This window comes from Acipenser ruthenus, chromosome 24 (genome assembly GCF_902713425.1).
Source record: "Acipenser ruthenus chromosome 24, fAciRut3.2 maternal haplotype, whole genome shotgun sequence".
Classification (NCBI taxonomy): Eukaryota; Metazoa; Chordata; class Actinopteri; order Acipenseriformes; family Acipenseridae; genus Acipenser; species Acipenser ruthenus.
Window position 1 is genome coordinate 23,633,724 of NC_081212.1, and position 14,230 is coordinate 23,647,953.

The following is a 14,230-nucleotide window of genomic DNA, read 5'->3' on the forward strand; positions in this document are numbered from 1 at the left end:
ACATGAAGATTATGAGACTAACTGATCACATGCCATCCTCTGAAAACCCAACAGCACACTAATCCCTGTCTCTGAATGCCAGAACGGCCCTTGATGTGCAGTGGTATTTAGTGTCTGACTAATTTGCATATATCCCAGCAGTCATTCTTATTGCTAATACTCTGTACAAGAGATCTAATGCCAAGTGATTATGTTATGCTGTTTCAGCACATTTTGCCATTTGAAAAGAGAAAAGGCTGCAAGTCAACTGGTGGCTTCACGTTCAAAAGATGAGCTGATGAGCTCAGCAAAAAAACTCAAAAAGCCACTAAGCGGGAGGAATCAGGAATCACTGATTGATCAACTGACACTGAGCAGGCCACATACCTGCTGTGCCTGATAAGAGTTCATGTATTGTTGCACTTAGCATTCTTCTGCGAGCAAATACTACTGCCTTTGACTTTAATCTACATGCATTGGACTTTGTAAAAGTGGTTTTTTTTTTAAATAAAAAATCAATAAAAAACTAGGGTAAAGTTCAACATTTACTATGGTACAATATTTGACAAATATAGATAGGCCTAAGTATTTTTACTTGAGATTACCCGAGTTGACAAAAACATTCTCAGGTATGATGCAAGTAAGTATTTAAAAAAAAAAAAAAACTATATAAACAAAACAAACCCTCTATTGGAGCTTAAAGTTCAGAGGCTTAAAGTTCAGAAGAAGGTGACTTCAACACTGCAACCTGCAATGTGTGTGTTTTGAGGAAGCTTAACTTGTATTGTGCTTTAATCAATCAGTCAGTACAATATCATCTTGTGCCAGCTAATCTACCTCTATATTAACCTGGAATTCCCCCAGGTCAACTAAATACTATTGGTTTCGGTAGTACAGCGATAAGGACACTAGATTGCAAGCCTAGCCAATTGAATCTACAGTATACAGAAAAATGCAGGTAAATTACAGCAAGTGGACATTCATGTCAGTGTAGGATATCAAACTGCTATTCTATTGTTAATATGGAACCTTCTGTTTGATATAAATTGCAGTATTGCAATACAATGAGTGTCACATTATTGATTAATGATGTAGGGTCCATGTAAACATTTCTAGCCATCCGACCAGTTCCACAGATCTTAATGCAAAAGTGCATTATTGACGTTTTACTAAACAAATGCCTTTGGGAATGGTCAGGTATGGTTAATAAGTAATTCCGGTTGTGAAAGGCTGGGCCCATAATTCAATGAATAAATGAGAAAATGTAAACTTTAAAATGGGGCAGGAGCTTCATGGCAGATTGCATGTGGTTTTGCAAAATGTCTGGTTTTAAGTTTCACTTTTTTACATTGATTTAGGTAACTATTAGGTATATAATAATTGTACTCAGAACTTTATCCATGGATATACATGTCCCACGAGCTGAATATTCTGCTCTTCATCCGCGGGAATACCAGCAGTCTGATGTAGCGGCTGTTTCATATGCTTGTTATTAAGGAGGGCCCCCCATGAAATACAAGTCATTAGGATGAAGAGCTAGTGAATTCGGAGAGCAATCATTTGGTCTTGCAGAATGCTTTGTTGCAGCAGCTCAGTGTCTCTGGTGTGTGCTGTGTGTGCAAGGGCATTATCTTGCTGGAATGTGTAATCGTCATCACCAAAAAGCTGCCGACTGACATTTGCATGCTTAGCGCTGTACAAATTCTGGTTCCTTTCACAGAAGTGTGACCAATGTACAAAAAGATCTTGAGAACTTGTGGGAAGATTTTCCTGCGGTCCTAGCTAACTAACTAAGCAATCTGATTAAAAGAATCAGTTCATTTTTAGCATAGTTTGTGAAAAGGTTTTCAGCATTGTCTCACAATTATTTATGGTACTGCTTTATGACCTTGATTAAAATCCCTAAAGTCAATGCGGAAACTCCTTTGATGAATGATACAGCATGGTAGTTAAATTTAAGGTAATTTCTAGGATTCTGAAGGGTAGGCGCTTGAAAGTAATAATTAGCAGTGTATTTGTATTTTAGTAATGGTTTTACAATCCATGATGAAAAGAAAGATTGGCCAAATGGTAACATACAAAGCAGGATATTTTTCTTTTTTTTTTTTTACTGTCAATTAAATGAATGCAGCTGTGCTCCAAACTTTACCTGTGAAAGCTGGTACCAAAGAGCACAAAGAGGAATACGCCCAACTCATATCACATGGCATTAAAGGCTTAGTGGTCCAGATATTGCAGCGCACTGGAACTGATATGACACTGTGATGGATTTCCAGTATGTACTGGCACACTGTTTTTCCACTCGCAACGAGGATTCCTTGAACAACCCAGAAGCAAAATTACTTGCTAGACAGTAACTTGTAGATTCTGTTTCTGCTGTTCTGGACCTGCTTGCAGTTTTGCAGACGTGAAGACATCTCCTTGTCTTGTCTTTTATATCAGTTTTTCGTTAAGTATATGGAAAACTACAAAGTGGTATGTAATTCTATATGTTAACGTAACATTATTCAGCAGGTTTCATTCCACTTTATGAAGCAAAATTAGTCAATTATATAGGGGGTTTTGCAAAACTTTTGGCCAGAGCTGTAGACTAGTGAATGTTTACCTAATAGCAATATTTAGCCTTTTGATACCCAACATTTGTTCTCACTCACAATTCCTTCTTTGTTTCAGCAATGCATCTGTGGGAGACAATGTTCATGCAATTATCAGTATGGTGTTGACAGAGTATGATATGATGGCCTTTCTTGCTCATAGTTTTTATATTGTGCTGTTTGAATACTGGACTGTTGCTCTCTGCTGATTAAGCAATTCAAAGCAGTTGCAATTTTTTCTTTAAAAGTATGTAGTCAGTTACAGTAGTATAACGTGAAACTACCAGGTTAACATCCAATAAGTGTCAACATTTATTAAGCCCTGGATTACTTCATACTGCTCCTGTGGAAAATGTGATTAAATGTTGCCTTACAACAGGAAAAAATGCAGACCATTACACAACCTTTTTTTTATTTTTATTGAATCCAATCCTCAGTCTACAACCATTGTTTTCCTTCTATGTGGAGGAGTGAAGAATCGTGCTGTGGGCATCAAGCTGTTGCAGTCCCCTCTCGGATGATAATGGACTGATAAGTATATCCAGGAACTCTATCTATTTCTCTTACATATTCTGTTGGTGTTACTTGTTAAACTCTGTGTTTTTTATTTTTTTATTGAGCTGTGTTATCCACATTGAACAGTGATTATTTGGTTTAATCACATTCTCACTATACACATCAATCTCTGAAACAACTGGGCACAGTTTCATGATGATAGATCCCTTATACAGTATTTTTGCACTGAATTTTTGCAGTTTTCCTATGATTTTACCATGCTTTTACCAGAATGTATCTAGGTTTGCAATGTTTATTAATACGCTTTACCATACCTCACTATTCTTTACAATGCTTACCTGTGCTTTACCATGCTTTCACTATGCATTATTACACTTTTGCTATGATAAACTGTTATAGGGGATTATAGATGAGAACCCAATTATAGGTGTGCTATTTTAGGGTGCTCTTAGTCACCACTTAACAGAATTATTTATAAACAACTAAATAAATGATTTGTTGTATGGGAAGTGCCCACTGAACTGTTCAGTCTGGGGGTGAAAGAGAAACTGTAAGTGCTTTCAATATAAACCAAATGTGATTGCCCAAAGCCTGCTCAAAGACTCAAGAAAGGAAATAGCTGTCATGCAGATAATAGCAGCAAGGTTGGTTCCACAGACTCCAATCCGGACTTATCTTGGACTATCTTACCCACAGTAAAGTTAGGTAGTCCAAGATTAGTGGTGATTGGGGTCTGTGACACAAGACAATGGATTTTCATTCATTTTGAAAAGCTGGATTCCATGATAGTCTGAGGTCTCCAGACATTTAGCAAACTTTAAAACAAAGCAGTTAGTCTGATATTCGCAAGAGTCACCAATTGTTCCAGTTGACTTGTGTTTCAAGATTAGGAAGGAAGGCACACCTCCAAAGCGATGCTTTTGCTTGCAGACCAGCTTGCCTACCTCATTGTCAGATTCAGTGCTGCACACTTAAATCCTAAATATATGTTTTAAAGTTAAAAAAGGAATGACTTTTTCATTATAACTGCTGCACAACAGTCTTACAATGCCACAAAACTATAAATACTAATTATGGAGACTGAAAACACAAAGAAACTCTTTTTCATGCTTGTTGCAATGGAGATACCGAACACATCAGCTTTGACTCTTTCCATTATAAACAGAAATTCTTTTCCTAAAACTTCCAGATCCATAAATGGAATGCATTGTCTGGCATTACATGGTAAGCATGGTCTAAGAAGTAAGTTGGAACTTTTAGCTACTAACTTGAGTATGATTTGTCTGGAGAAGCAACAAATAATAATGAGTCACTGTGTTTATGTTATGGAAGCTATAATTTTTAGCTTGGCTTTCAGTGTTACTAATTATATATACTTTTGTAGTACACTCATTATATGGAAGACAAAAATGATTTGAAAATTATATGTTTTTTAAATTATGTGTTTAGGCTCTGTATCAAACACCTTATTTATTCTGACTGCATATCTATATATACCAAATATGAGTTAAATGCTTACAAAACATTAGAGCTATAGTAAACGATACAAAAACAGTAATTAATCATGCAACAAGTGCCACCAACATTACGTGCACAACACATATATTTTTGCATATGATAATAGCACTAAAATGGGTTGCGCAGTGGATTAAAATGCCTGCCTTAACTTAAAGTAACTTTAATCTTTGAGGCAAGGGTTTTAAGAAATGTCCAAGATCAAAGTAATAGGAAATACACTGGGTTGAATGACAGTAGATTAATTAACAGTGTTAATTAACTGGCCTTTCATCTCGGAAGCATGGGAGCCAGTATTCAGCCCAGACCCAAATGCTTTGAAATCATTTATATGTGATGGCTGTGCAGGTGTGCTATAACTGAAACTCTAATCCCACATCCCAAGCGAGCTTTCACATCACAGACCTGGCACAGCTGCCATCAACACAATTCAATTGTAAAGAACAGCTTTATTATTAATGAGAATGAAAACTATTAACAATATTACCCAAGTGAAGGTCAGTCAGTCAAGGGCAGATGGTGACAGACTGGCCAAACATTGAAGGAAAAAAGTTTTTACACCCCTCATCTGACCTGTACTGAAGTTGCCTGAAGTCTTAATTCCCTCTTATAGTTTAAGGCAGAGGTTCCTGTAACAAAGTAACTAAACGTAATCTAAATTGTTGTTTTTTCTTGTAACAATTGTAAGTCGCCCTGGATAAGGGCATCTGCTAAGAAATAAATAAATAATAAGAATCTTATTTTTTCTTCATTAGTATTCAATTGTTGCTTTTCGTCATAATATATATATATATATATATATATATATATATATACATATGAAAAATAGATGGAATGTCATTGGTCCTGTGGCCCACAGTTTAGGAACCCCTGATTTGAGGATCTTTTTTTTATCAACTCATACACTTATGAGTATGCAAACGCTTCATTAATAAGTGCATTTTAGATCAATAATGCACAAATCTATTCTAGCAGTCTCCGTGCAGGATTAAGAAACTACAGATTGACAACCATGAGCTGCAGAACCATTTTAAGGTTTGATGCCTATTGGAACATGAATTAGAAGTAGCTAAAATCAACTGCACAAAACTGACTTGATGCCAAAGTGTTGTGTGCAATCTTCAAAAAAAACTGCAGTAAATTAAAAGAAAACAAGGCTGTTCTTCATCCTGCCTTGTTATATCATACCAAGCTAGTGCAGCTCAAGGTTTGGCTTGACCTCTCTAGAAAATGCTTATGCAACGTTTCTGGTATGTACTGTTCCTCTGCATACCTTCTCAACACAAGACGGAAAATATTCTGCTTTCATAACAAATCCATACAGACCCTGTTGTCTACTGAAATAAACCTTTTGTCACACGGCACTAAAGTTGTTGCCATGCCTCCTTGTTATCCAGTACCGGCAGCGCACAGTTAAGCCGAAATGTAGTTGACTTTGACTGTCTTGTCTTGGATATTATTTATAGAGACACGAAACAACGGGAGGTAAAGCTCAAGCTTCTCCAGCCCTCTCAACAAAAGTCATGAAGGCATTCCTGAAATAGCTCTGTTCTGCACTGCTCATCTCATCACGTTAGCAAACAAGACATAAAAAAGACACCGCAGCAGGGGGGATTAGAGCAGAGACACAGTAATATCATAATGAAAGTTTTCCTACACTTGAATGACATTTTTAATAATACACACGCAACTCGTTGCAATTCATGTGATCGTGTGAAGTAACTAGAAAGAAATAATAATTTTCGAATGCTTATTTGTTTCAATGCTCATTGTCACATTGATTACATGAATTGCAATGAGTTTCATGACTATTATTAAAAATGAAATTGAAGTGCACATTATATTATTCAGCTAATGTATGGCATCCAGAAACCAGTATCAAAAACATTACAGTATACTATAGTATAATATCAAAAACATTACAGTGTACTATAGTATAATATCAAAAACATTACAGTGTACTATAGTATTGGCAAAAAAACACATTCAATCTTTAAATTTAGAATCACAGTTAAGAATAAACTAGACTGACTGCACAGGTATTGTTTCTGGTGGGTCTGAAGATCTTCTAAACCTTTCCTGTATAGAATATTTAACTTCATAAAGATTTGCGTACATTACGTAAAGCTAGCACTAAAAATCCAGTTATTTCAGTATAAAACTAACAAAGGTATTCAATGCAGCATCACTTAAAAGGGCTTATCACTCGACATTGCAGAAATGTGTAATGCCATTATTAAATTAAATTATATTTCCCTCCAGCCCCCCTCGTTAGCCCCCTTTAAAAAATACACTATTACCTCTGTGCAGGTCAGCTGATCAGTTGGCTTGTGCTGCAGCTTGGCCAGGCAGCTTGTGTCAACTCCTCTAAACCTGGCTCTCTATTAGCAGCAGCAGCAGCCGCAGCAAGGTGCCTTGTGCACCATTCTGTTTGGCAGTGGACCCTATGGCAGTTACGGGAACGTCAGCTTTAGTTAATTAAATCTCCTGGCATCTGATGTGCCGAAGCAATTATGCGCTAAGCAACGCACGTTCATCTTGGAATTTCATCTACATTCATCTTTAGCTGCCCAGGATACAGCACTGCTCCTTATTAATCTATAGTAGAAATGTGTGGCACGGAAGAATAAACCCAGTTCTGAACAGACATTAACACCACCAAGTCAAACATTTGAAACAGCTTGCTGAACTTCAATAAAACTAAATTTGAACTTCCTGAATTATTTTTAACTAAACATTTTTTCTTTGATGGCATTTTATACATTTCTTTAACACATTTGTAGATGTTTATTTAATATTATCATGATGTCCTTCTCATTCAACTACAGACAAGAGTATATCGCTGCAGAACGAAGGCTCCCACAGCATAGCTCCCACAGGGTAGTGCTGCGTGCACAACTCTTAGTGTTTCACTGACCCTCAACACCCCTACCACGTGACCATAATACCCCATGAACCTTAGGTTTAGTGTTAGGTTATTGTTATGAAATAAACTTTGTTTTAGTACCTAAATTTATCACCCTTATCATGTGACCAGGCTGTAGCATATAATGATGATGTCTGTTACGAGTTGCACACGCAGCACTACCCTGTGTGAGCTACGCTGTGTGAGCCTTTGTTCTGCAGTAATACCCCTCTCACTACAGATGACCTGCAGATACATTTTCAAGTTGTAAAACTCTGCCCTCTGCAGGATCTAAGTAATAAATAATTCAGTTTGTAACTAATGTTAAACCGGAGAAGGCTGTGGGCAAAAGCCTTAACATAACATGTAAACACATAGTACTATATATGGAAATATCTAACAAACAAAACTGTAAAGTTTTACTTCTATTCAAGCTACTTAGCATCCAAACCCATCTTCAAATGACCAACCATTCACTGCTGTCAAAACAGGCTTGACTGCCCAGTGAATAGCATACACCCTTGCCACCTTGCACACTCAGATTTTCAGCAGGTAAATTAGCTAGACAGCTTCTAAAAGGATGGCTGTCACCCCTCCCCCAATTACCTGATTCAGCCTGTCAATAATAAAACAATTGGTTTAGATCCCATAGTAAGCACAAGAATAAAAACAGACCAGACAAAGACTTTGAATATCTGTAATAAAATCTTAACATCATTCATTTCAATTTTCAATTCACCAACCTACCCTACCCTTATTTCCGGCTTTTACAGCAGGCCAAAGTTGAAGGTTTAAGCATTTAACCTCAGCATCATCTACTTAACAGATGATCTATAGGCAGATAAGCACGTCTTTGGCACAAACAAACACAAACACAGGATCTCAACCTGACTGGTGTTATCAGGATAAAACCATGTGCAAACACACCACAGCTGCACTGCAGAGCAACATCTGGGCAGAACATTCCACCACAGGTAGGACACCCGAGAAGAACATTTGATCCTAATTGAACTCAACTGCAACAACCTCTCCTGATAAATTCATTCTGAGCAGCCGAGCTTTGGAAAGGCAGGGGGTATTTTCATGCATAGAAGCTCCTTGTTGCTGCTGCTGCTGCTGCAGAAAAAAAAATCTATATATTATCTTGAAAATTAGAAAAAATAAGAAACACGATCATAGAACAAATATTATCTTGCTGCTTCTGTAGATAGTGTTTCTCAACTTAAATTTCTTGTTTCCAGGTGGAATGTATAAAAAAGGATATACAGTGCTCCCTTGCTATAACGCTATAATCAACAATAAGAAAAAAAGGTTGGCAAGGGTATCCTCGGCTCACCACGCACCAGCGACCCCTGTGGACTGGCTGGGCGCCTGCAGGCTTGCCTGTAAGCTACCCATAGCTGCGTTGTCCTCCGACGCTGTAGCTCTGGGTTGGCTGCATGGCAGGCCTGCAGAGTGAAAAGAAGCTGAAAAGAAGCTAGTGGTGAGCTGAGCCTAAATACAATTGGCCATTTCAAATTGGGAGAAAAACAGGGTAAAATCAATTGCAGACTACTAAATTTATTACAAAAAAAATAAAATAATAATATAACTGTTTTTACTGATAAATAGTAAAATGATAGAAATTGCTGACTCTGTGTGGTAAATAAAAGGGAAATGTATAGAATTAAATAATAATGAAGCCTGTTCTTCTCTTAATATTAGCAACTAGTTCACAACGTCAAGGAATAGGATTTATGACAGAACTGCGTATCACACGACATGATGCATTTGTAAATTACAGAAGTGCTAGACAACAAACAGGCTTTAAAAATAGTGCAATCATGTGACACAATGAAAAAGATTATTTCCAAGGTATTTTTGCTACAGCACTGACAATGCAAACAATTCCTGTAAAACATCCTGTCCAAACAGACACACACTCAACGTGAACATCGGCAGCAGTCATTTTGAAAGCTGACAGCTTTCCCTTGCTCCGTGCAAATAACAGAATCATTTAGCTTGCAAGTTTGCAGATATAACATATATCTTTGTAGTGTGAACACCGAATGCACATGGTGGTTTTATTGTAAAGATGCAAGGCGCGCTATATATTGTGCAGACCACATTCATGGTAATGAGCTGCTATTTATAACTCTGCTTTGGATTTTATTTTTTTGAAATGACCTGTGGGCTCTGCTGCATTTTCAGTCATTATAAATGCATTTGCATTTGCATTACATCAGCTTTGAAGATGGCGTTGGCTATACATTTTATCCAACATGTTGTATTTCCATTTTATGGGTGGTGGGCCAGATGCCTCATTATTTTGTCAGCAGGGTGTCTGTGCAGCTGAACAAAGAAGACGACTTCCTTTGAGGTATAAGAAAATGTTTAGACACTCTACCTCAGAATAAAATGTACATTTCAACCTCAACAAAAACAAACAACTATTGTAAGCAGTGTTGCTGTAGAAGTGTTGTAGTAGCACAAATGGCTGTTATATAAACAGGTAGGATAAAGATATCTGGGGCAGGTTTGTATGCAGCTCTGGCCAAAAGTTTTGCATCACCCTATATAAATAACAAATTGTGCTTCGTAAAGTCGAATGAAGCCTGCTGAATAATGTTACGTTAACATATTGAATTACATACCGCTTTGTAGTGTTCAATATACTTAACAAAACACTGCCAAAAACTGATTTTAGGATTTGATTACATCTCAATCCTAAAATTCTAGGGGATGCAAAGCTTTTGGCCATCGCTGTAGTATTTACAGCAGGTTATCCTGTAACTGGTCAAACTGTAATGCAACGGGAGTCGTGCTTACATTTCTGCACTCCAGTCAAGCAGTGTGGACTGTATTGCTTTCTTTTCAGTGCAAAGGGCAAGCGCCCTGTTGGCCTACATGCCACTCCATTTTTGTTTTCCAATGGATTTGCAGAAAATTAGGGCTAAATATAAATCCCTATCTGGCTAGTATTTCCCTGGCTGTTTTTTTAGGTTGGTGCCAATTAACTTCTCTAATCCTTACCTTACTTGTACTTGCATAGGTCAGACAGTAGGCCAGACATACACATCAGTTTCATCAAGCCCAGGCTCACTGTGACGTGCCTCTCTTAAGGCCAGTGAAGCAGCTCTCTTTTTAAAGCAGATTATCTTGGATTAATTTTAAGGTTCTTTAAGGATCCCTTGTGATGCTTTACGATAAGATCGCTATATTAATTAAAGTCTTTGTTTAGCAATAATTAGATTAATGGGACATGGCTCTGAGTGCCTACCATTTGGTGGTTTACACCTATAAGTTACTTAGCTTTCGTTGTTTTAATGAACATTTTACATTGAAGATGTTTTTACATGTTTGTGGGCCGATGATTCCAATGGAGATCGAAAGTGTGCATTTCACACACATTGTGCCGTTCTTTATAAACCACAAATTACACTTCTGTCTGAGAATTTTTGGTACTACTGTATATCTTAAGTTATTATTGACTAACACATACTCTTATTGGTTTACATGCAGTTATAAATAGTGTAACCCAAAAAGCCATTTTATCTTACAGTATAGAATACAAACTTGGTAATGTAGCTGGAATCCCCAGCAATATAAGGTGTTGGATATAAAGTAAGAATCCTCTGTATGTCGTGCATGTATACTAATCAACAATACAATAATCAAATAGTGCTGGACATGGCGAAAAAGAAAAGTGTTAGAATATTAGGGCTGCAAAAATGTAGGAATGTTCACTTGTGGAAACTGAGAATCCTTATTCCTGGGTCTAGTCGAAGAAAAGCATGCACTGATACATTGTTCTGTCCAGATATGCTGTTCAGTCTTTTCTATTGACGCATACAGAAAATGTAGACATCAGACAAAACCCCCTGTAGCACCCAAAATATGTACTAACACTATACGTGCATATGTTAATAAACACAGAAACATAGCAAACTAGGTACCTAAAAATAAAATGCATTTGTTAAATTATTCTTACAAGATTTAGTCTGATGTTTGTTTGGGGTTTTTTTTGCATTTATGTCTACATGTATGTATTTATGTGTTTAATGGTTGTTGCATACAACTTCAAATGATCAGTAGGAGTTCTGAGTCCAATTAATTTCTTGCCTCAAGAAGCAGTAAGCAGCAGGGGGCTGTCGTCCTTCATGTATCTGGTAGCTGGCTGAGGCTGGTCTAGTACATAGCAAAGATCTATGCAACATGACTACTGCTCCTAATATACAGTCTCATAACCAAATCAGCAAGGTGGCTTCATTACCAGGAGAAAAACAGGCACAAAACAGTGTTAATGTGCACTTTCTGTCTCATTTATTCTGGTTGCTTAAATTTAGCTTAATGGGAACATATGGTGCACCCTTTAAATGCTAACAACATCAGCAGCTTTCCCAGTTTAGAGACAAATTAAAGAGAACCATCCCATTGCACCAGGAGATGCAGATTAAGAAAACGTCACAGTTGCTTTCCTAGCTGAAAATCACTATGACCTCTACACTGAGGCATGGTAATAAAACCAGTATATTGGGTTGTTATCAATGACAAGGTAAGACAAAACATGAATATGCAGTGTGTACCTCACATGATTTTGTTAATGGGCTATCCTTTACTTGAGCAATTCATTTCTTATGTAGATGGCATCTTTGAGATACATATAAAACATATAACATAAAAAGATGCATCTCCCTTTTGCAAATCAGTTTCACTAACAATGGTCAATAGAGAGGTAATAGTAGGCACTCTGTATATACTGCACAAATTGATGTCTCTCCATCAAATCGTGCACAAATTGATCCCCAAGTGGTAAAGGCACAATTCAAGAGGGAGCGTCACATTGGCTCAACTGCAAAACCAGCAGGAACTGTGTCCTGCTCAACAGCGGGCCCTACTGGCCAGGTGCCTGGTGAGCTCCAGGTGGCCTTTGCCCTCCAGAGGCCGGGAGCTCAAGTTCCAGTCACTGGGTGTAAAGAGGCAATTGGTAACTGGTGCACTGAATACACATCTGTCAGATGAAGATGAACCACCGAGGGAAAGGAATATTAAATTGAAAGAATGTGCATTTCAAAGTTTTAAAAAATCTCAAAACCACGAAAAAAACCCAACAAACTGGTGGTGTCAAACATTCTAGTATATTGAGGAGTTTTATGAATTCTATAGAACACATGATACAATAACACCACAGACTCCAGAGAACCATACACTGTTGTGCAATGGACTACAGTAGCACTGTTGCATATGGATACATTACATAATATCAAGCTGACAATTGAATCGCAGTATAGTAAATCATAGGCTTTACTTGTATGCGTATCCTTACATTAGGGATAAGATTGCATATGTGATTTCATAAATTGACCTGCAGTGTTTGATCCAGATTAATTTGCTTTCCTGCCTATACTTTCAATGTTATGTTTTTTAGGGCCATCTCTTTGCAGTTTATAGAATTCATTTGGCAGATTTACCTTTTCCTGTGCTTTAAAGACATAACATATGGAATTACGGAAATAGGTGTATTAGTGTGCATGTTTGCATGTATTTGCATTTGTGTGTGCTTGCTTAAATTTGTGAATATAGATGTGTTTTCTGTTTTCTTGTTTTTGTGTGTTTGTTGTGTGTAGGTGTGGGACAATCTGTCTCTACGATTAAAATACTAGTCTAACACAAAATAGATAACTTTGTAGCGGAATAACAATTTCACTAAGCATATGGTCAGTGCGTTTCAAACCTCAGAAAACAAGAAGTCACGCAAATGACTCCACAAGCACCCTTTTGCCAGAGAAAAAACAAATCAGAACAGAATTAACTACTCACTTTTTCTGTCTTGCTACCACTAAGAGATTAAAATACCAGAAATGCATAAGATTTATAGCAAACCATTCCCACGTATCAAGTGGAAGTGATATTCTACAGTCAGCTAAAAACAGTGGGAAATCGGTGGAGATGTCAAACTTTTATTTTTTCCAATTTTCATATTTTGAAGAAGTAGGATGCTGGAAGATTTTCAGTATTAAAAACTGCTTTTGTAAAATTCTAATAGATCCTTAAAGCACACTTTTCAAGGAGTGTAAAAAAAATAACTCAAACACCAAAAGGTGATTTTCCTCTGTGCCTTTTCTGTTCCAAGTTCTTCATATTTTTGCAACTGAACTGATTTCTATTGTGAGCCACAAAACCATCCTCTTCGTGACTTATTTCAAGCTTCAGTTTAAACAACAGTGTACTTACATTGGAGTCAAGAAGCTCAATACTATCTAGGCTTTTGCTTCTGTGGATGCGACCCTTGATTCTTCTTAAGGAAGGTTTACCCTGACTTCCAGAAGAGGCACCAGCATTGGAGGTATCTGAGCTTGGAGTTACCCTACGAGACAAAACAAAAGCATGAAATCAGCTTTACTGCAAAGAATTAAGACCCTTGAAACATGCTACAGGCATGACTAAGAATATGAAAAACATACAAAGACCTTCTTTTAAAAAGGGCAATATTCCCGATTGAATGGAATGGCATTTGTGCACAATTGGTTTCAATGTCACCAGTATGCCTAGAGTCAGACTAGGCAAAGAACATGCCTTTCTAACTGCTTCACCTATTATTCTTTCAAAGTTTCTTTTTAAAGCATGCCATATCAAGTTCCAGCATAAGATTATTAAACAGCTTCAGAAAACCCACATGGAGTCAAATGCAGGAAGTCCATGTACTGTATTATCTAAAACAGCTCTATGACCAGACGTCAGT

The 14,230-nt window shown here is 37.3% G+C and overlaps 2 protein-coding genes across 16 annotated transcripts in view; one reads left to right on the forward strand and one right to left on the reverse strand.

Moving 5' to 3' along the window:
• Positions 1–14,230, reverse strand: part of LOC117429450 (tight junction protein ZO-1) — a 97,009-nt gene that overhangs the window by 63,287 nt on the left and 19,492 nt on the right. For all 15 annotated transcript variants that reach the window (XM_058998821.1, XM_058998810.1, XM_058998809.1 and 12 more), the window contains one exon: positions 13,723–13,855. In XM_058998821.1, coding sequence (XP_058854804.1) covers positions 13,723–13,855 — 133 coding nt within the window. The remainder of the gene's footprint in view (positions 1–13,722; positions 13,856–14,230) is intronic.
• terb2 (telomere repeat binding bouquet formation protein 2) overlaps positions 2,956–14,230 on the forward strand; it is a 36,256-nt gene continuing 24,981 nt past the window's right edge. The window contains exon 1 of the mRNA XM_058998835.1: positions 2,956–3,108. Within this exon, the coding sequence (XP_058854818.1) occupies position 3,108 (1 nt within the window). The 5' untranslated portion in view covers positions 2,956–3,107. The remainder of the gene's footprint in view (positions 3,109–14,230) is intronic.